This window comes from Sebastes fasciatus, chromosome 15, assembly GCF_043250625.1.
Source record: "Sebastes fasciatus isolate fSebFas1 chromosome 15, fSebFas1.pri, whole genome shotgun sequence".
NCBI classification, from domain to species: Eukaryota; Metazoa; Chordata; class Actinopteri; order Perciformes; family Sebastidae; genus Sebastes; species Sebastes fasciatus.
The window spans coordinates 28,660,240-28,679,905 of record NC_133809.1 but is presented as its reverse complement, the minus strand read 5'-3'; the positions used below and the strand labels follow the sequence as shown (position 1 = coordinate 28,679,905).

The following is a 19,666-nucleotide window of genomic DNA, read 5'->3' as shown; positions in this document are numbered from 1 at the left end:
GAGATCAACACTTTGCATTCTTAGGCTATCTACCTCTTTTTCCAGGGCTGCTTTATTCTGAATGGCAAGACTGGTCTGCCTGTGAAAATTCAGAAGTAAGCATTTTAACAATGAATCTTTGGATGCGGTCTGCGCATCACATCTGTCTGTGAGGAGCGATTACATTTCTTTCCTGCACTCACTGAAACTCAACCTGCTGATGAGTTCAGGGCAGCCATGGTTTAGGCTCTGTGCTAGGGAAGAAATAAAAAGCTCTACACAGGGGTTCTCCATTATTAAACCTGGAATGGAGGGTGAAACTAAACAGGATGTCTAGTAGAAAAACAAAACAATGTTGTTGGCTATGGTGTTGTGTTGGCAGACACCTTGTGGTGTAGCTTGGGAGGTACACTAGCCTAACAGCAATGCACCTACACTATGGGTGGTAGCTCCCTGTGGAGGAGGGGACCAACTAGTGACTCTAGTGGGCATCGACAAAAGGCCAGTAAAGTAAACAAAGGTTTACAAAAGAAGTTTGCTTACACACAACATGCACTAACTGAAATGCAGGGCAGTTACAGTTGTGATCTTGTTTCTTAAAAGTGACTCAAGCTGGAACATGTGGAAGTAACAGCTAGGTTGCAAACTTATATCACAGGGCTGGTAGCACACTGTGGCTCTTATCTTAACTCAGGCTGTGGAATACTTGGCAGTTACACAGCCAGGTACAAGCTCTCTATGTTACACAGGGCCGGTGGCACGCTGTGTCATTAAAGGAAAACTTAGATTAACAGCAAAATATGACGACTAGACCAGATTGCATTGGATACTTGGTATTCAAATGCTGAACCAAAATCTTTCAAGTTCTACAGCGTAGGTCAACTTGAATTAGCAGCAAAAGCAAATTATTAAAATTAACACCATAAAGGCTTAAAGTGTTAATACTCAAAATCTCTCAAATAAACAATTCTAACCACAATATACTTGTTTAAAAGTACAACTGGACTTCTACTCCTGTGGAAGACTAGTGGTGTAGAGTGTAAACACTTTTGGCTTGTTTAGAAGTGGAATATGAAATGTTTGTTTTTGACCAAAAATTATGCTGAAAATCAATATTGTACAATTATGAACATTTGCCACAATAATACTATGCCTCACACGGGGCACCATTATGTATGGATTCTACTGTAACAGGTTTTGGTTATTAGCAAATTAATTAATAAATAATAATAGAATTATTAATATTAATAAAGATTATCAATAAACATTAATAATAAACGGGGCACCACCCTGGAATCAGGGACCAATGACCAAAACGTTAATATAGTCTCATTATATATGCTAAACTATCAATTTGGAACGTTGATTAATAATTAAATTAACAACTATAACCAAAATAGATAGTAAAGGTTGAAGGATATCGGAGTTCTTGACATAGCAGAGGCTAGCATTATTCACTCTTGTGCAACATTAAAGAGACCAGCATGTATATTCCACAAACATTTATTTACAAGATAATAAAGGTTCAAAACACAATATTAATCTAACTAAATAACTAAACTAAACAACCAAACACAGTGTGTAAGCATATATGTGTGTGTGTGAGAAAGAGAGAGAGAAAGAGAGAGAGAGAGAGAGAGAGAGAGAGAGAGAGAGAGAGAGAGAGAGAGAGACAAGATGGCTTCTTGTCTCAAGATGTCTGAGTGGCCTACAGACAAAATGGCGAGCACTGTAAAACTACAAAGATGGCGCAATCAAAGATGGCCGTCAGTATTTCATCACATGACCTCTTTGTTCTTCGGAACACATGTGCTCAGGAAGGACAGAGAGGGGGGTGATGTGGGGTTAAGATTATCTGGAGCTGTATGTTTATGTTTAACTAATTCACAGTTTCTGTATGTGATCTTAATGTGTGTTAGATATGCAGTGGGTTAGAGAAGATGGTTAGTTTGCATGCAAGACCTTGTCTATGTGTAGCATAAACTAAACACATCAGATATGGCGAAGCCACCTACCCAAATATCAAATACAAATAAATCACCACAGTCAAACTCAATGAATAACATTAAACCAAATCAATACAAGTACATCCTAGAAATCAAAGTTGAACAGTCTTGCTCAGCCATGTGCGATTGCTAACTAAGGTAAGCCCAGTACGTTACCGATCCATGGAAGAAAAGGGTTTGTGATTCCATGGGTTAAAGTTGTGGTTCCAAGTCAAAGAGGTCGTCTTTGGTTAGCTTGGTGCTAACTTCTTTGCGGTTGCTGCTTGAAGTTAGCTGGTGAAAAGGACAGGCTCTCGCGTCATCTGCATTTTGGTTCCTTGTGTCTTATGACTGTTTCCTAACAGGACATAGAATCATAGAGCAGAGCTGCTTCCGGTCTGGAGCGCAGCAGCTCACCCCTCGCAGGTCAGGAGAGATGAGGAGATGAGCAGAAAAAGGGGGAACAAAAACATTCCTCTGGTTTTGTTCTGGGTGAATTTCACACCTCTGTGTGAAATGTTACAGTAGCCAATGACGAGTGAGCTGAGTACACAGCCAATGAGAGCATACCTCAAGGATCCTGAGAGACAGCTCACTGTCTCTGCCACCAGAAATGGTCTCCTCTGAACTACTCTCTGCTGAGGTTAACACATTTACCTGGAAATGATAAAAACACTCTGACGGCATTAATCTGATAGGAACTCTCAGCCTGCCCTGGTTGTCATGGTAACAGAAACCACAGTCCTTGAATCTGTGATCTGTCAGCAGCTTTTTATCAAAATATCAGTTTCACAGAAATGTATAAATATCATCTTTAAAACTAAAGAGAACTAAATCATGAGTAAAGCTGCAGCTCTTCCACTACGCAGAGATCCAGTGAGGACAGCATACACAGAGCAGACAGACGGTCTACCTGGACGTCATTGATCACTTGTTGGTGCTGCTGCATTTATTACATATCATTGATATAATTAGATGTATGGAAAGCCGTTTGAGCATTTATTCCATATCCTTGATATCAGACGTCAGTGTCCTCCACTAGTTCGGTCTTTGTCAGCACTAGTTGGACATTTTATCGCACTAGTTGAACAAAAACTCTTACTAGTCACTGTTTTTCAGCAACTAGTGGCACTTTTATCCAACTAGTTCCAACAGAAGCCTTACTAGTGAGACTGTGCACCACGCTAGTAGGACCAAAGTCCAGACTAGTCAGCTTTTTAACGCACTAGTGGACCCCTGGACCAAACTAGTAACACTGACAGTCAACTAGTTAACTAGTAAGCTGCAACTGTCATACATGTTAGCTAGTGAAATTTTACAACATCACTAGTTTACTAGTAAGGTAAAAAAAAAAAGACCCTCACTAGTGCAACTAGTGGACATTTTTTCCCTTACTAGTTAACTAGTAAACATTTTGAACCTCACTAGTTAACTAGTAAGGTCAAAAAGGCTTTAACTAGTTAACTAGTGGACATTTTGGCCCTCACTAGTTATCATTTAAGGTGCAACATGCAGCAACTAGTTAACTAGTTGCAATCCCTCAGGCCAACATGTTAACTAGTGCACAACATGCAAATGAAGCAGGTGGGGTAATGACAAAATCTTTGATTGGTTTGTATTTTTTATTTTGAGCTGGAATGCCAACAGAAAGCCTCGGAGTATGCTTCTTCCCCACCTCCTCATTAGCATTTAGTGCAACTAGTGTGACTAGTGCACATGCTGGCCCTTACTAGTTAACTAGTAAGGTAAAAAAGACCTTCAGTAGTGCAACTAGTGGACAAAAGGCGCTGCTTCCCCTCGTGCGTTATTAAATTTTGTTTTTCAGTGACAGGCTGTCCCAACCTTTTGAATCAACAGCCACCACTGGTGAGAGTAAAGAATACATGTGTGTATGTGTAAATATGTGTTTGTGAGAGTGAAAATATATGTATATGTTGAAAAGTAATGTATGTATGTAATGGACTTGCACCTTTTTTGAAGCAATTACTACCACCCAGTGTTATGTTTTGGTAGTGCAGTTTTCGCACAGTATATAATGAGCACATGTGACAGGAAATAGTATTCTTCTTCTCTTCCTGTTTTGCAACAAGATGGCACTGTTTTGCCAGAGTGAGCATACAATTCTATCCATATCCATCCTGCATTTTCTGGCCCTCTGAGTGGCAATGCCAGTGTAGGGACCTCACGAGACAAAGAGCCTTGGCCTACATGGGAAACCAGAAGCCTGATCACAGCAGGGGACCCAATGGCCAGCTCTGAAAATCTCTCACCTACATGCGAGATTTCATGTTGAATCCAAAACAAGGGCTCCCATTGGATGAGGCTAACAGGAAATGTGGGGTCTTTCCGGTGAAACGCGCACTATCTCACAGGAGATAAAAGCACGCTCACCTGAATCTCATTCCCTTTCCACTGCAACTTCACGTTGCTACAGGAGGTACCCAACGCTGCGGCGTTCACCTTAAGACTCGAGCCACAATTTCCTGACCTCGCTGGACGAGTTTAAGAAATTGTTGTGTCCATCAGACTTTGATCCACATCCCTGCAGAAGGAAGAATACAGCCCGGCTTCACCAAGGAAGCCGAGGACAACCGTTCTTCATCAAAGGAAACGAGCGCACCGCCTTTTCCTTCATTTCTGGCTGCTTCCCCCTCCGCTGCCACACGGAGGTCCTGCCTGCCGTTCATCAGCTGACGAGCATCATAACGGCCCGTTATTGTCCGAGCCTGCGACGCCGCCGGACCAATTAACGACGATATACTCCACTATCGCTCCGAAGAAGCAATTCAAGTAAGAGGCTTGTGTCTGGGCAGAGACTAGTGAAATTGTATATTCCAATGAGTTAATAACTATTGTTGATTTATACTGAACGTACGGACCGCCGAGTCCGTCTGTTTGCTTTGTTTATTTTACTTGCTTTGCTCTGCTTTGCTTGTTTATTTTGCTTTGTTTACTATTGCTGACTGTCTGATTACTGTGTGCTCCTTGTGTTAGCTCCTGCCAAACGTGAAGATCTGTAGCTGTAGTTTATTATTAAAAGACCAGTGCACGGCTGACAAACGTGAGTTTGCCTGCCGAGCATCTGAGTAATAATAACCCAGCTATTACATCTCTCGCGCGGCAGTTAGGATTCCTGCTGCTGCGGTGTTTACTGTTTTGACTGTGATACTGTTTTAAGGCGCTCCCCGCCTTTCTTTCCCTCCACTTCTACCACATACAAACAAACACTTTGCCGACACGTGGGACTTAAACCTCCCGTTCGTACGCAGTCGGTAATTTCCGTGGCGCTTCCGCCACCAGAGCACCTCCTCCCTCGTGACGTAACCACTTACGTGGTGACGCCGCCTCGGGGTTTCCCTTGCTCCTCCCACACACGCACACCCATAGACACGCCTCCTCACGTAGGCTCATACACGTTCCCACCTTACTGATCACGCGGGAGTCACACCCCGTTTGTGCGTGATCTGTAACGTTCGAGCAACTCCTCCCTCATGTGACGTAACCACTTACGTGGTGACGTCCACCGCGGGCGTCCTTTGCTCCTCCCACACCACACACACACATAGACACGCCTCCTCACATAGGCACACCCCATTACCTTACAGGACACGCGGGAGTCACACCCCGTTTGTGCGTGATCTGTAACGTTCGAGCAACCCCTCCCTCACGTGGTGTAGCCACTTACGTGGTGACGCCACCTCGAGCGTCCTTTGCTCCTCCTCCACACACACACTCCCATTTCACGTCTCCTCTCATACTCACACACACTCACTCACACACATACACGCACACACACACACACACACATTTTCTCTCGCTTTGTGTTTTGTTTAATTCTAGTTTAGTGCTTAGAGCTGCATTGTAGAACATCCATTTGTTTATTAAAAGTGTTGTTAATTAGTAATTACTGCTGTAATAACCATTGATTTAGATTAATGTTGTTAGAGTGTTTATTGTTGATTGAGATCACTATATTTAAACAAATGGTCTTACTTTAAATAGCAGGTGTCTGTGTTTATTGTGCATTCATATTGTAATAACGGCTGGTTATGAGAGTCAGTGCTCGGATTCACCCTTCACCGTTCATCTCCTAAGTGTAAAGTAGTGCTTAAATACTGGCATTTGGAGTGAACAATCCCCTTATGAGACTGGATTAACGTTTTGGTTATTGGTCCCTGATTCCAGGGTGGTGCCCCGTTCATTATTAATGTTGATTAATAATTCTTATTAATAATAATAATTCTATGAATATTATTTATTAAATTAGCTAATAACCAAACCTGTTCCATTTGTAAATCCCTTACACCAGTGAGTATGATTTAATTTATGGCTTGAAGTATATTTTTGAGTGTTTAGTTTGATGGTTTGTTACAATTAGAAAGACTTTTGCAACATGTGCTACATGTAATTAATTGAAAATGGACACATGGCAGATGGATGTATGTTTACATTACAGTGTATCACATTGACTTTAAGTAACTTGTTTATATTTGCTAGAATGCTCACTTTTGTTAATATTCGATTGTATGTTTTTTGACCGTTTTTCAGTTTCACACTTCGTCATATTAAACCTGTCCAAATACAACACACTGGTCTGTTCCTTGGAGGAAGAATATGGGAAGAGTTTAGCTGACTGCAACGCCTAATATAGGACACAGAGTCGACATTAGGTCTGAGCAGAACAATGTGAAAGGAGAATATATGCATGTGAAAGGAGAATATATGCATGCGAAAGGAGAAATGCTGATCATAAATGATGTGGGATGATATTTTACTGTTTCAGTGTGTTCTCTCCTTGTTAACTGCTGCTTGTTTAGCTGACTGTGTCTCCCTCCTTTCTGTGTTGTTTGACTTGAATGAGTCCTTCAGAAAGCTGCAAGTGCCAAATTAAGTAAATCTCTTATGTACAAAAATAAGTCAAATTCTACTGAAATAAGATTAAGTAAAATTCTTATGTAATAAGAAAATTCCTCAATCACAAAATTAAAGGGACTATTTGTAACTTTGTACGCGCATAAATGTAGCGGGTCTTCACACATGCGCGCTCGCATATGCGCATTCGCGTGTAGCCGCTGTACCCTCCTCCTCTGCCTGCTCGCCTTCACTCAGACAGCTCAGCTCGCTCCACCTCTAGACGTGAACGCGCGTTCACTACACACTGCAGAAGAGTTAGTTTAGCTCTGAGAATATCTAGTGAATGTACAGAGGACGTTTGTGCAGAAATAACTGCTGCAGCTCCTCCAGACCAACAGAGGTTTCCCGTGTCTTGTGAAGTGACGGAGCTCTACAGAGATTTACGTTGTCTTCTCGTTACCGACCGGGTGCCGGTGTCTCCCTGCTCTCTCCGGCTGCGGGCGGAGAGAGCAGGAAGACACGCTGGAGAGCCCCGCTGCCTCAGCCTGCACTTAGGCAGGAAAAGCCAACACTAGGATCAGATCTAAATCATGTTCATGGAGAGACCTTCGTCTGGTCAGCTAACATTACTGCCAAGCAGCTGAAATATTATATATATATAGTGATATTGTGGTTTTAGCTGACTTGTGTCGCCTCACTGTTTTGAGTGATGCTCGTTCAGGTATATTGAGAGCGAACAAGCGCGAGCCCGACGCTGACTTTCGTTGATTTCACGGCCACAGGTGTCGCTGTTAAGAAGCATTTCTGAAAGTTACAAATAGTCCCTTTAAGTAAAATTCTTAATAAATAAGTACTTAATCATGACTGATTTGCAAAATCCTTTAATAAAACATTATGTAAAATTCTTATGAAATAAACAAAATCCCCAAAATTGTTTGTTATAAATCCATCTGGATGTGAGATGAGCTCCTTGGAGGTGCTACTCTGCTCCCTGAGCTCCTTCCTCTTCAGTCGGCCCTCATTCAGCTGCAGGAACACCCATTTTATAATAAACCAGCTCAGTGTTCATTCGTCTGACCGGGTTCTGCCCCCTGGTGGTCTGGAGACACATGACAGCACACAGATGTGACTTCCTGCATCACTCCTCTCTCTTCACTTCAAATAAACACAGACTGAGTGCTTCATGTCAGTCAGTGGTCTGAACAACAAACGTGTGTCAGTACCTTACAGTAGAAGTAAAGGCCAGTGGTCACCAACAGCAGAATCAGCACCAGGACGACCACTCCGATGATGAGAGGCTTTGGATCTGATCAAACACATGGACAGTCATCACATCACATCACATGACTTCATGAGTCCAACAGCTCCCATTAAACACAAACTGTAGTGACCTAAAATCTAAAATCACTTCTTGAATCTTCTTTATGTGAATCGAGGATCTGAGGACGGTGACTGTTCTTTGTTGGACAGATTATAAAGTCCTCTGAGATTAATCTGTAGAAATACAACTGACGTGACTTTAGTGAGACTTTTATATGTTTATAACCAAACATGCTCTGTCCTACAGTAGATTGTTTGCTGTTGACATTTATATATGACATGTGTAACACAATGACAGTAGTCACAGTGTCATTCCAGAAACAACAACATGCATGGGGTTATTATGACTGAATATGTCATAACCCTGAAAGTACTTTGCTAAAGTGGCACTAGTACTAAATATTTCTCTTTAGCTGGTTGTGTGCAGACGTCCTAAAGTGACGTCATCTCCACGTAGAATAAACCTCAAATTTTATTCATGTTTTAATCTCCATGATCTCTGAAGGCTCAGACAAAATTGATCAAACTTCTTAATGACAAAATTACGTAAATTCATGAAGTACAAAAATATGCAAACTTCTTATGAAATAAGAAAATTCCTTAATTACAAAATTAAGTAAATTTTTTTAAAAATGAAAAAATGTATTAAGTATAAAAACATCAAAATTTCTTGCGACTAATAAAATTCCGTAGGTTCAAAATTAAGTAAAATTCTTACGAAAGAAGAAAATTTAAGTACAAATTAAGTGAAATAAGCAAACTCTTTAATTATAAAACTAAGCAAAATACTTCACTACAGAATTAAAGCTTCTCTGTTGTCAGCTGATCATTTTCACTCCGTTCGGACCAATCACATTTTCCAGACCTGCATGTAAACAGTCAGTTTACCTGTGACAGTGAGAGAGATCAGACGGCTCTCAGAGAAGAAGTCATGAGAAAAAACGTAGACTTGATAAACACAGCTGTAGCTTCCTTGGTGGGCGGGCTCTGCAGCAGGAAAGAGGAAGTGGGCGGAGTGATTGACAGCTGGCTGGGTGTAGTTGAGTGCTGAGGGAGGAGGTGAAGGTGAGCTGGAAGGAACCTCCTGGGAATTGTGGCTCTGTGGAGCAGCTGATGGTGAAGGTGGAGCCCCTGAACACCTGAAACCCCTGCTGCTGGGCCTCGGAGACCCCGTCCACGGAGGAGGACGCAGAGATGTTGGGCTGAAGCAGCAGGTCTGTAAACACAGAGAGATGATTGGCTGAGAGCTGGGGCACGTTCAGTCTGAAAACAGTGTGCGCTGGTTTGCTACGGTTTCCGGGTTGAACGGCGTGTCCCCTTTAAATCGTAGGTTTTTCAGAGGTGCAACATGCATGGACTTATTATGACTGAATATGTCATAACCCTTAAAGTACTTTGCTAAAGTGGTACTAGTACTAAATTTCTCTCTTTAGTTGGTTGTGAGCAGACGTCCTAAAGTGACGTCATCTACACGTAGAATAATCCTCTAATTTTTATTCATGTTTTAATCTCTATGATCTCTGAAGGTTCAGACAAAAATTAACCTTCTTAAATACAAAATTAAGGAAAATTATTATGAAATAAAAAAAATTCTTAAAGGTCTCATATTATGCTCATTTCCAGGTTCATAGATGTATTTTAATGTTGCACTAGAACATGTTTACATGCTGCAATGTTCAAAAACCCCTTTATTCTTCTCATACTGTCAGCCTGAATATACCAGCTCAGAGGCTCTGTTTAACAGAAGCTGATTCACAGCCTGTCTCCTCCCACTCTGCTCTGATTGGTCAGCGTTTCTGTCAATCAAACGTCCTTAACAACACAGAGTTACTATCTCCCCGCCCCCCGGAGCAACTCAGCTCTCACTGAGAGAGAAAGCTACCTCTAGCTCTGCAGGTAAAGGGAAGCAGCTAGGAAAAGTTTATAAAACCACTTTAAAGTTTATTAACCAGAAACTTCAGCCACCGCAAGTTCCCGGAGGAATCTGATCAGAAATCGGCGACAAATGATGAACATCTGCGGTCCAGACTCCAGGTTTACCTGACGGTTTCTCTCAGGTAAATAATGCTATTTATAGCTCTGTTGGTTAGCTCAGTGTTTACCTCATGCATCAACTCTGTAAACCGTAAACATACACTCTGTTTTACGTCTGTCTTTACAGATCCAGCTGTGAGAAATGACCGACAGAATCATCCCAGAGGAGAGCAGACAGCTGAGAGCATACAGTTCTGTTTACATGGAGATACAGAGCTAACCCGTTAGCATGTAGCTACATGCTAACGGGTTAGCTACATGCTACCGCTATGAGACGGTGTGTAAACACAGCGAACATCAGGGTGGAAAATAGAAGATGTGAAACAGTAGTCAGTTCATTATTTCTGGTAAAAGACACCTGATAAATGTAGTAAAGTAATCAGAGTAATGGTGTTTTAGTTACAGTAGGAGCTGTCACTGTGTTACCATGACTACAGACCACCGGAGCTTAGCTTACCGGAGCTTACCAGAGCTGAAAGACTTTCTCCTGTACCATGTCAACATAACTAACAGGTGGGATGATTAAAAATGCTGTGTATTATTAATATTGTCATTTGTCTACTCAAATAAAGTTTGACTGTGAAACAGAAATGTGTTGTGTTGCTTACAGTCACTACTACCTGTACTCTGCTACATGCATGACATCAAATATATATAATATATAAATATCATCTGTTTAAACAGTGTAATTACATAAAGCCTTTGTGAAAGAACTTGTTATATTTAGATGATGGGAGTACATGAAGACTGTTCTGCTGGTTCTTGCAGACTAACAGTAGGAACTACTTTGGTCAAGTTCGGTTGTGGATTACACAGAGTGACACGCTGTGGGGCGGGGTCAGCTAGCTGCGCGTTTTCTAGTTCCACCAACCCATGGCTTGCAATTCTCTAATGACGTCAGAAGAGAAGGAAAAGCTGCGAAGTGATTTTCGACACCCATTTCCGGACAAACGTAGCAGGAGAAAAAGAGAGAGGATGGTCTTTTATGATACTATGGTGAACTGTAGACACACTGGGGACAGATATTGATGTTTAAAAGACATGGAAAAGTGTATTTTGCATAATAGGTGACCTTTAAAGGGACTGTTTGTAACTTTCTAAGCGTATAAATGTAGCGGGTCGGCACACATGCGCGCTCGCACATGCGCGCTCGCGTGTGGCCGCTGTCTCGTCTCCTCTGCCTGCTTGCCTTCACTCAGACAGCGCGCGCGTTCTCGCGTACTCGCTCCACCTCTAGACGTGAACGCGCGCTCACTCCACACTGCAGAAGAGTATTTAGCTCTGAGAATATCTAGTGGACGTTTGTGCAGAAATAAATGCTGCAGCTCCTCCAGACCAACAGAGGTTTCCCGTGTCTTGTGAAGTAACGGGGCTCCGCAGCGAGAAACGTTAACGTCTCGTTACCGACCGGTAGCCGGTGTCTTCCTGCTCTCTCCTCAATTACAAAATTAAGGAAAATTCTTATGAAATAAGCAAAATCCTTCATTACAAATTAACCCATAAGAACCCGGACCCATTTCTCCTTCAAGGAAAATTATGGGGGATATAATACAGACTAAATAGACCACATAGAACACATTTCTGAATTTTTTTTCAAAATACCACCCCCTAGTGTCAAAGACCTGTAAAGTTACATATACGTCACATTGGGCGTTTATGGTAAATTTATTCCTCATTTGAACATAAATCAGCCTGACAGTATTTTTGTGTTTGGTAACAAAAACTTGTCTTTTTATTTGCATTTCCACAAAATTATAACTTTACTTCTTAGGTTTAACAACAAAATCTTTTTTTCAGATTTGTTTTACAACACAAAAATCACTGTCATCTCCCTGGATGACTGCCAGTGCATCCTGAACACTGTATTGCTTCTTGTTATCCATACTACAGAAAAAATAAAATGTCATTGAAATATAACTGATATAGGGTAGAAAAATCTTGTTTGTCTGTTTATTTTATTTACTGATAGGCGAAAATTGTTTCCTTATACATTTTATTAATAATTTAATTAATATAACATGATTTTTTGTTAACATTTGTTTTAATATGCCCTGAATTGAACAATATAAAATATATTAACTAAATATCATTGAATCAGCTAAATTAACTGAGCAGATCATAATAATTTTTCTTATTGTGACATTAATGTCACATCAGGTTTTCCATGACAATTTTCAGGTTAAAGGCCCGATGTGACATATATGTCTCAACGATATTCATCTGATTTGTTTTATATCAATTTGTTCAAGAAATGTGATCACAACAGGTTAAATGTAATAAAGGACATGTTATTTAAGTATTACAATTCTTAAATGGCTTGATTCTTACCTTTAGCAACAAAAAATAAGCTTTTTCAATTTAGCTAGTTCTGTCACATGTGTTAACCTGGCACACAGACATCTTGGAAATGTTGCTATGGAAACACAAAATCACATGACCTGTCACATGACCCATCAGGATGTTCAGTATGTGTCACTTAGGGACTCCATGAGTTAAAGTCAAGGATAAAGCTTTATAAGGAACTTTCCAGAACGTTTAAAGGGCGTGTGACACCTATGTCACCGTGGGTTCTTATAAGTAAAATCCTTAATCATAAAAAGCAAAATTCTTAATGATAAAATTACGTAAATTCATGAAGTACAAAAACATGCAAATTTCTTAAGAAATAATAAAATTCCTTAAGTACAAAGTTAAGTAAAATTCTTATGAAATAAGAAACATTTTTAGGTATAAAATTAATTAAAATTTTTATGAAAGAAAATTCCTTAAGTACAAAATGAAGTAAATTTTTATGAAATATGAAAAATTCTTAAGTACAATATTAATTCAAAAATATTTTTAAATAAGAAAATTCCGCAAGTAAAAAATGAAGTAATATCTTTATGAAATAAGAAAAATCCTCAAGTACAAAATTAATTAAAATTCTTATGAATAACAAAATTCCTTAAGTAAAAAATTAAATAAAATTCTTATGAAATAATACAATTCTTTAAGTACAAAATTTAATAAATTTCTTGCGAAAAAGAAAATTTAAGTACAAAATTAAGTAAAATTCTTATGAAATAACAAAATTCCTTATATACAAAATTAAGTAAAATTCGTATTAAATAAGAAAATTCCTCGAGAACAAAATTTAGTAAAATTCCTGTGAAATAAGCAAACTCTAATTATAAAACTAAGCAAAATACTTCACTACAGAATTAAAGCTTTTCTGTTGTCAGCTGATCATTTTCACTCCGTTCGGACCAATCACATTTTCCAAACCTGCATGTAAACAGTCAGCTTACCTGCGACAGTGAGAGAGAGCAGACGGCTCTCAGAGAAGAAGTCATGAGAAAAAACGTAGACTTGATAAACACAGCCTTAGCTTCCTTGGTGGGCGGGCTCTGCAGCAGGAAACAGGAAGCGGGAGGAGTGATTGACAGCTGGCTGGGTGTAGGAGTGTGCTGCGGTGGAGGAGGTGAAGGTGAGCTGGAAGGAGCCTCCTGGGTACCGTGGCTGGGTGGAGCAGCTGATGGTGAAGGTGAAGCCCCTGAGCACCTGAAACCCCTGCTGCTGGGCCTCGGAGACCCTGTCCACAGAGGAGGACGCAGAGATGTTGGGCTGAAGCAGCAGGTCTGTAAACACAGAGAGATGATTGGCTGAGAGATGGGGCACGTTCAGTCTGAAAACAGTGTGCACTGGTTTGCTACGGTCTCCGGGTTGAACGTCATGTTTCTTCGAAATCGTAGGTATGTCAGAGGTGTTACCCAATCGGCAGCGACGTGCACAAACCCTGTCGTATTATAAATTCACTGCATTTGCGTAGCACAACAGAGTGTTCAATGCACCACCGTTTCCGTTTAAATGTTTTTCTATGTTTTGTTGATCCTCCGTTCCAAAAAATTGACCTGATTTTGTGCCTCCTTGTCTCCTCGATCATCGATGCTCCGGCTTGTGATCCGGAAATCGATCTCAGCACTCCATCTTGAAGGACATCCCAATTCCTAAAATGCATATGGAGGGGCGAGAAGGCTTGCCGAAGGAGCTATAAGCGACGCTACATCTGTGTAGACTTTGCGTAAGTCTTCTCGGCACACGTGTTTTTTTTGTTTTTTTTAACAACTTTATTGAGGCAGTTATCAGGTTTCAAACACTTGTGTATACAACTCGAGTCTACAATTACAAACACGCCAGGAGGACTAAAGGTTGTAATAAAAAAGATTAAAAAAAATAAAAGTTAGATAAATATCTTGTAAAGCTTACAGTGGTTTATATGTTTTAACAGCTTTTTTGTTTGTACATTCAGATATAGAGGACATATATTGTCATGAATGAAGAATTTGGATTTGTGAGTATAGAATTTAGTTAAAATAACACGCAAATTAATGAGATAGAAGTGTGAACAGAGACACCTGTGACGTATCAAAGAGGCGTGACAATGTGCCACACGTCATATTTAATTGATGTGGCTTTAAAATGACGGCTCCGAGGCGAGGATGTCTCATTTTGTTAAAAGCCTGTTGCCTTAACTCCTCTCTTCTCGCGTCTCTTCCTCGCCTCTTCAGTTCGCATCTCTGTGGGCGGGACTATGACGCGAGGAGAGGAGGCGAGGAACGGAATCGAGGATGTACAAACTGGGAAATGGGAAGGCCTACAGACAGACAGGTGTGTCCTGTCAGGTGAAGCTCAGCAGTCTGTGGAGAGCTTGAAGCATTCAGAAACAAGCCCACTTCTATGGCAAGCTGTTTTAACATTTAATAGCTAGACAGGAGATTCATTAGAGATATCTGCAACGTTGTTTTGCCTAGTCATAACTCTAATGGGGACGGGAGGTGAAGCTATTCAAACCTACTATGGCGCTGCACTGCAGCCGTATGGGTTTATAAAGTGTGTCTCGAGACAATAAATCTACAATACGCTGTAAATTTCTACCACAACTTTCTAGTGAACAAAGCTCTCATTGGCCACAGATTCCTTGATGATGAGCTCTTTCCATTTCATGTCATTTTCTAACTATCTGATCCACAGCGGTCCCCAACAACTTGTCTCACAGCCGGCTTCAAATAGAGACCGATGTTACGTGCCCAGCTCGGAAGACGGCTCGTTGTGATTAAAATGAGGTTGTAGCTCGTTGTTTACCTTACTACGGTTAGAAAGAGAACTCTTTTATGTTTCTCTTATGAGCTATTGATCCGGGAAGTTTGAATCTGTGAATATCTTTCCAACTTTATCAAATATATCCAAGTTAGCAAAAGCTTCTGCTAACACTGTTCAGATGCTTTGTTCGGCCAATATTCAATGGGAAGCCTTGATGAGCAACGTCATGACAACAACTCTGACTAGTCATAATGAGGTTTGAGATATCTGTCACTGTTATTTAGGAAAGTCAGAACTGAATTACAGATATCTCTAACTGTCGTTTTGACTAGTAACAATGACTAGAATAAGAATTCTGACTAGTCACAATATAATTATGACTAGTCAAAATGTAATTGTAGATATCTCTAATGTTAATTGTGGATAGTCAAGCTGAGCTATTAAATGTTAAAACGGCTTGCCATACACTTCTCTACACTTTAGGATGTCATTGTCCTGGATAACTTTACAGTTCAGTCCAATGGAAACCACCGACTGTCACTGTGACGGAGGAAGGAACATACTGGAAACATTACTTTCATAGATGATGTCGCTGATCGGCTTACCTGAGCAGGTGAGATTCAGGATGGAGGAAAAGGAATATGATAGTGCACAGTCCCTCAGAGAAGATCCAGACTGAATACAGTCAGACCTGATCCACCACACAGATCTATCTGAGGACTCATCTCTCTCTTCTACAGAAACAGCAGAGCCACAGTCCAACTCTCTGCAGGCAACATCTGCTTCCCTCAGGGTCCAGTCATCGTGTCTCACTGGTCTCCAGTCTCCATGTTTCACCTCCAGTGTTCCTGCACAGTGACTGCCTCTTCCCACCAACCTGACGGACTCTGAACAGAAACAAGAGAGTCATCAGTAAAAGAATAAAGTGAGTTTCATTAGAACAGAAATGAACCAGATCAGAGCTGCAGCTCCTCTTCTACCTGAGCAGGTGAGTCCAACAGCTTTGCCAGGTGAGCAGGTGTTTCTATCTGAGCCTGAGCTTCTACAGTCCAGGAGAGCAGACTCAGTTCCTCCACACTGGAACTCTTTGGTCCACGTTGGATCCTCCACTTCTCCATAAGTCACCCCCTTGAGGACTGAAGGAGCCCCACAGCCAAGCTCCCTACAGACCACCTCTGCATCCTGCTGGTCAAAGTCAGCTTCACACACTGAGGACCACCACTGGTTAGAGTGGTTAGACTTCACCTCCAGTCTGCCTGAGCACAGACTAGTCCCATTCACCAGCCTGACAGAGTCTGGAGAGATGATAGAAGATAAAATAGAGAGAGATAAAAGACACCAGACAGTAAATAAAAAGATGTCATGAAACAGCAATTCCAACATAAGTTCATCATCAGGACACATCTTTTCACTGCTCATTGACAGTGACTAGAAGACGGTCAATAGGAGAGGCAGAGGGATGGATGGGAAACCAGGAAGAGAATACAAATCTTGATGCATTCAGCAGCTGATTTACCGAGGCAACAACTCATCAGACTCCATCATGGCTGCTGAGACAGTCTGCTGCCATTCTAAATGGTGCACGTGTGTTTCAACCTGGGTACATTATTGTCATAGATGATGTCACTGATGGGCTTACCTGAGCAGGTGAGATCCAGGATGTAGTAAGAGGATTCTGATATTGCACACCCCCTCAGAGCAGATCCAGACTGAACACAGTCAGAGCTGATCCACCACACAGATCTGTATGAGGAGTCCTTTCTCGATCCTACAGAAACAGCAGAGCCACAGTCCAACTCTCTGCAGGCAACAGCTGCTCTCTTCAGGTTCCATTCAGAGTCAGAGTCAGAGTCACCCACTGGTCTCCAGTCTCCCTGATGATTCAGCTCCAGTGTTCCTGCACAGCGACTGTGTCCTCCTACCAACCTGACAGGCTCTGAACAGAAACAAGAGAGTCATCAGTAAAAGAATAAAGTGAGTTTCATTAGAACAGAAATGAACCAGATCAGAGCTGCAGCTCCTCTTCTACCTGAGCAGGTGAGTCCAACAGCTTTGCCAGGTGAGCAAGTATTTCTATCTGAGCCTGAGCTTCTACAGTCCAGGAGACCAGACTCAGTTCCTCCACATTGGAACTCTTTGGTCCACATTGGATCCTCCACTTCTCCATAGAGCGCCCCCTGGAGGACTGAAGGAGCCCCACAGCCAAGCTCCCTACAGACCACCTCTGCATCCTGCTGGTCAAAGTCAGCTTCACACACTGAGGACCACCACTGGTTAGAGTGGTTGGACTTCACCTCCAGTCTGCCTGAGCACAGACTAGTCCCATTCACCAGCCTGACAGAGTCTGGAGAGATGATAGAAGATAAAATAGAGAGAGATAAAAGACACCAGACACAAAATAAAAAGATGTCATGAAACAACAATTCAGTGATTCAAACTGGACTCAGAACAGTTCCAACATCAGTTCATCATCAGGACACATCTTTTCACTGCTCATTGACAGTGACTAACTGGAGAAGTTTAGAGCGGTCCATGCCATCGATTAGCTAAGTTAGCTCAAAACACAAATATCAAAAGCCAAAAGATCAAAAACATATAATTTTTATTCAAACTGGGAGAAGGATTATTTTATTGTTTCCTCATATTCTAACTCGGTCTGTCTTATCTGCAATGTGAGCATGGCTTTACGAAAGAAGGTCAATTTGGAGCGCCATTTCAAAACGCTGCACTAATAGTTTGACGCCGAATAAAGAAGCGTCAGGTGACGGCTCAAGAGGGATAGAGCCACCTGAAAGAGTGTATTATATACAGATTCCCAATATGTAGTTAGGGAAGGACAGGACCAAAACACATGAATTAGATTTGCAGGGTCTCTGTGGCAGCGGATACATGTTGGATCAATAGTTGGGTTGACTCTGGGCAATCACCTGTTCCAGTGCGCCCTGTGGATCATTTTGCACTGAATCAGCCCGTGTCTGGCACAAATAGAAGAGTGGTGGACCTTACCTGGATAGCCTCCCAGGTTAAATCATCTTTGCCCTCACCTATTTCCTGAGACCAGGCTGTTCTTAACTTATCAGTTATAGCCTTTAAGGGTCAGACTCTAGAAGAGGGTCAATAGGAGAGGCAGGGGGATGGATGGGAAACCAGGGAGAGAATAAAAATCTTGGTGCATTCAGCAGCTGATTTACCGAGTCAACAACTCATCAGACTCCATCATGGCTGCTGAGACAGTCTGCTGCCATTCTAAATGGTGCATGTGTGTTTCAACCTGGGTACATTATTGTCATAGATGATGTCACTTGATGGGCTTACCTGAGCAGGTGATATCCAGGATGTAGGACCGTATCTGATATTGCACACTCCCTCAGAGCAGATCCAGACTGAACACAGTCAGATCTGATCCTCCACACAGATCTGCGTGAGGACTCCTCTCTCATTTCTACAGAAACAGCAGAGCCACAGTCCAACTGTCTGCAGGCAGCAGCTGCGTCCCTCAGGGTCCAGTAAGAGTATTTAACTGGTCTCCAGTCTCCATGATTCACTTCCAGTTTTCCTGCACAGCGACTGTCTCCTCCCACCAACCTGACAGGCTCTGAACAGAAACAAGAGAGTCATCAGTAAAAGAATAAAGTGAGTTTCATTAGAACAGAAATGAACCAGATCAGAGCTGCAGCTCCTCTTCTACCTGAGCAGGTGAGTCCAACAGCTTTGCCAGATGAGCAAGTATTTCTATCTGAGCCTGAGCTTCTACAGTCCAGGAGAGCAGACTCAGTTCCTCCACATTGGAACTCTTTGGTCCACATTGGATCCTCCACTTCTCCATAGAGCGCCCCCTGTAGGACTGAAGGAGCCCCACAGCCAAGCTCCCTACAGACCACCTCTGCATCCTGCTGGTCAAAATCAGCTTCACACACTGAGGACCACCAGTGGTTAGACTTCACCTCCAGTCTGCCTGAGCACAGACTAGTCCCATTCACCAGCCTGACAGAGTCTGGAGAGATGATAGAAGATAAAATAGAGAGAGATAAAAGACACCAGACAAAATAAAAAGATGTGATGAAACAACAATTCAGTGATTCAAACTGGACTCAGAACAGTTCCAACATCAGTTCATCATTAGAAAGCTGTCAAGCTGAAGAAGGAGTCCTCTCAGGCTGGTTGCTGGTTGGCCGAGGGGACTCCTGAAGCAGCAGACATGTATGTTTCATACTAGTGATGTGACGGTGAGGAAATTTTCCCACTGGTTGATAAACTTATGACAAAACTGGTGTTACCGATTACACTGGAAATTTTACAAGAAAACATGATGGGCAATATGTGTAGCGCGCTGACTCTGATCTTTACCGTCGGGTGGTGGTGTGTCTTGCCTCTCCAGTCGAGCTTTTGCTGAGGGTCTGTAGGGGTCTACCTTG

At 41.8% G+C, this 19,666-nt stretch overlaps 3 protein-coding genes across 9 annotated transcripts in view; 1 reads left to right on the top strand and 2 right to left on the bottom strand.

Annotated features, from left to right (window-relative positions):
- LOC141752035 (dual adapter for phosphotyrosine and 3-phosphotyrosine and 3-phosphoinositide-like) overlaps positions 1-19,666 on the top strand; it is a 188,980-nt gene that overhangs the window by 23,151 nt on the left and 146,163 nt on the right. The gene's annotated exons all lie outside the window — the stretch shown is intronic.
- LOC141752024 (scavenger receptor cysteine-rich type 1 protein M130-like) overlaps positions 1-19,666 on the bottom strand; it is an 82,217-nt gene that overhangs the window by 47,301 nt on the left and 15,250 nt on the right. The window lies entirely within an intron of this gene.
- LOC141752032 (scavenger receptor cysteine-rich type 1 protein M130-like) lies at positions 7,684-18,521 on the bottom strand. 2 transcript variants are annotated; one of them, XR_012590164.1, is made up of 5 exons: positions 17,281-18,521; positions 16,891-17,187; positions 13,460-13,789; positions 8,042-8,124; positions 7,684-7,917 (listed from the first exon to the last, which is right to left on the bottom strand). XR_012590164.1 is itself a non-coding variant. In XM_074609777.1 (4 exons), the coding sequence occupies exons 1-4, from the start codon at positions 17,396-17,398 to the stop codon at positions 15,789-15,791; spliced, it is 1,080 nt and encodes a 359-aa protein (XP_074465878.1). In that variant the 5' UTR covers positions 17,399-18,521; the 3' UTR covers positions 15,446-15,788. The 2 variants fall into 2 exon arrangements, 1 of the variants encoding a protein (XP_074465878.1); XM_074609777.1 differs by lacking the exons at positions 7,684-7,917; positions 8,042-8,124; positions 13,460-13,789 and adding exons at positions 15,446-16,138; positions 16,232-16,546.

Coding starts and splice junctions, on each gene's coding strand:
- LOC141752032 (XM_074609777.1), bottom strand. CDS start 17,398: ATGTGGACCAAAGAGTTCCAATGTGGAGGAACTGAGTCTGGTCTCCTG. Junction 17,188..17,280: donor TGTTGGACTCACCTGCTCAG/GTAGAAGAGGAG, acceptor GTTTCTGTTCAG/AGCCTGTCAGGTTGGTAGGA. Junction 16,547..16,890: donor CCTGGATCTCACCTGCTCAG/GTAAGCCCATCA, acceptor TCATCTCTCCAG/ACTCTGTCAGGCTGGTGAAT.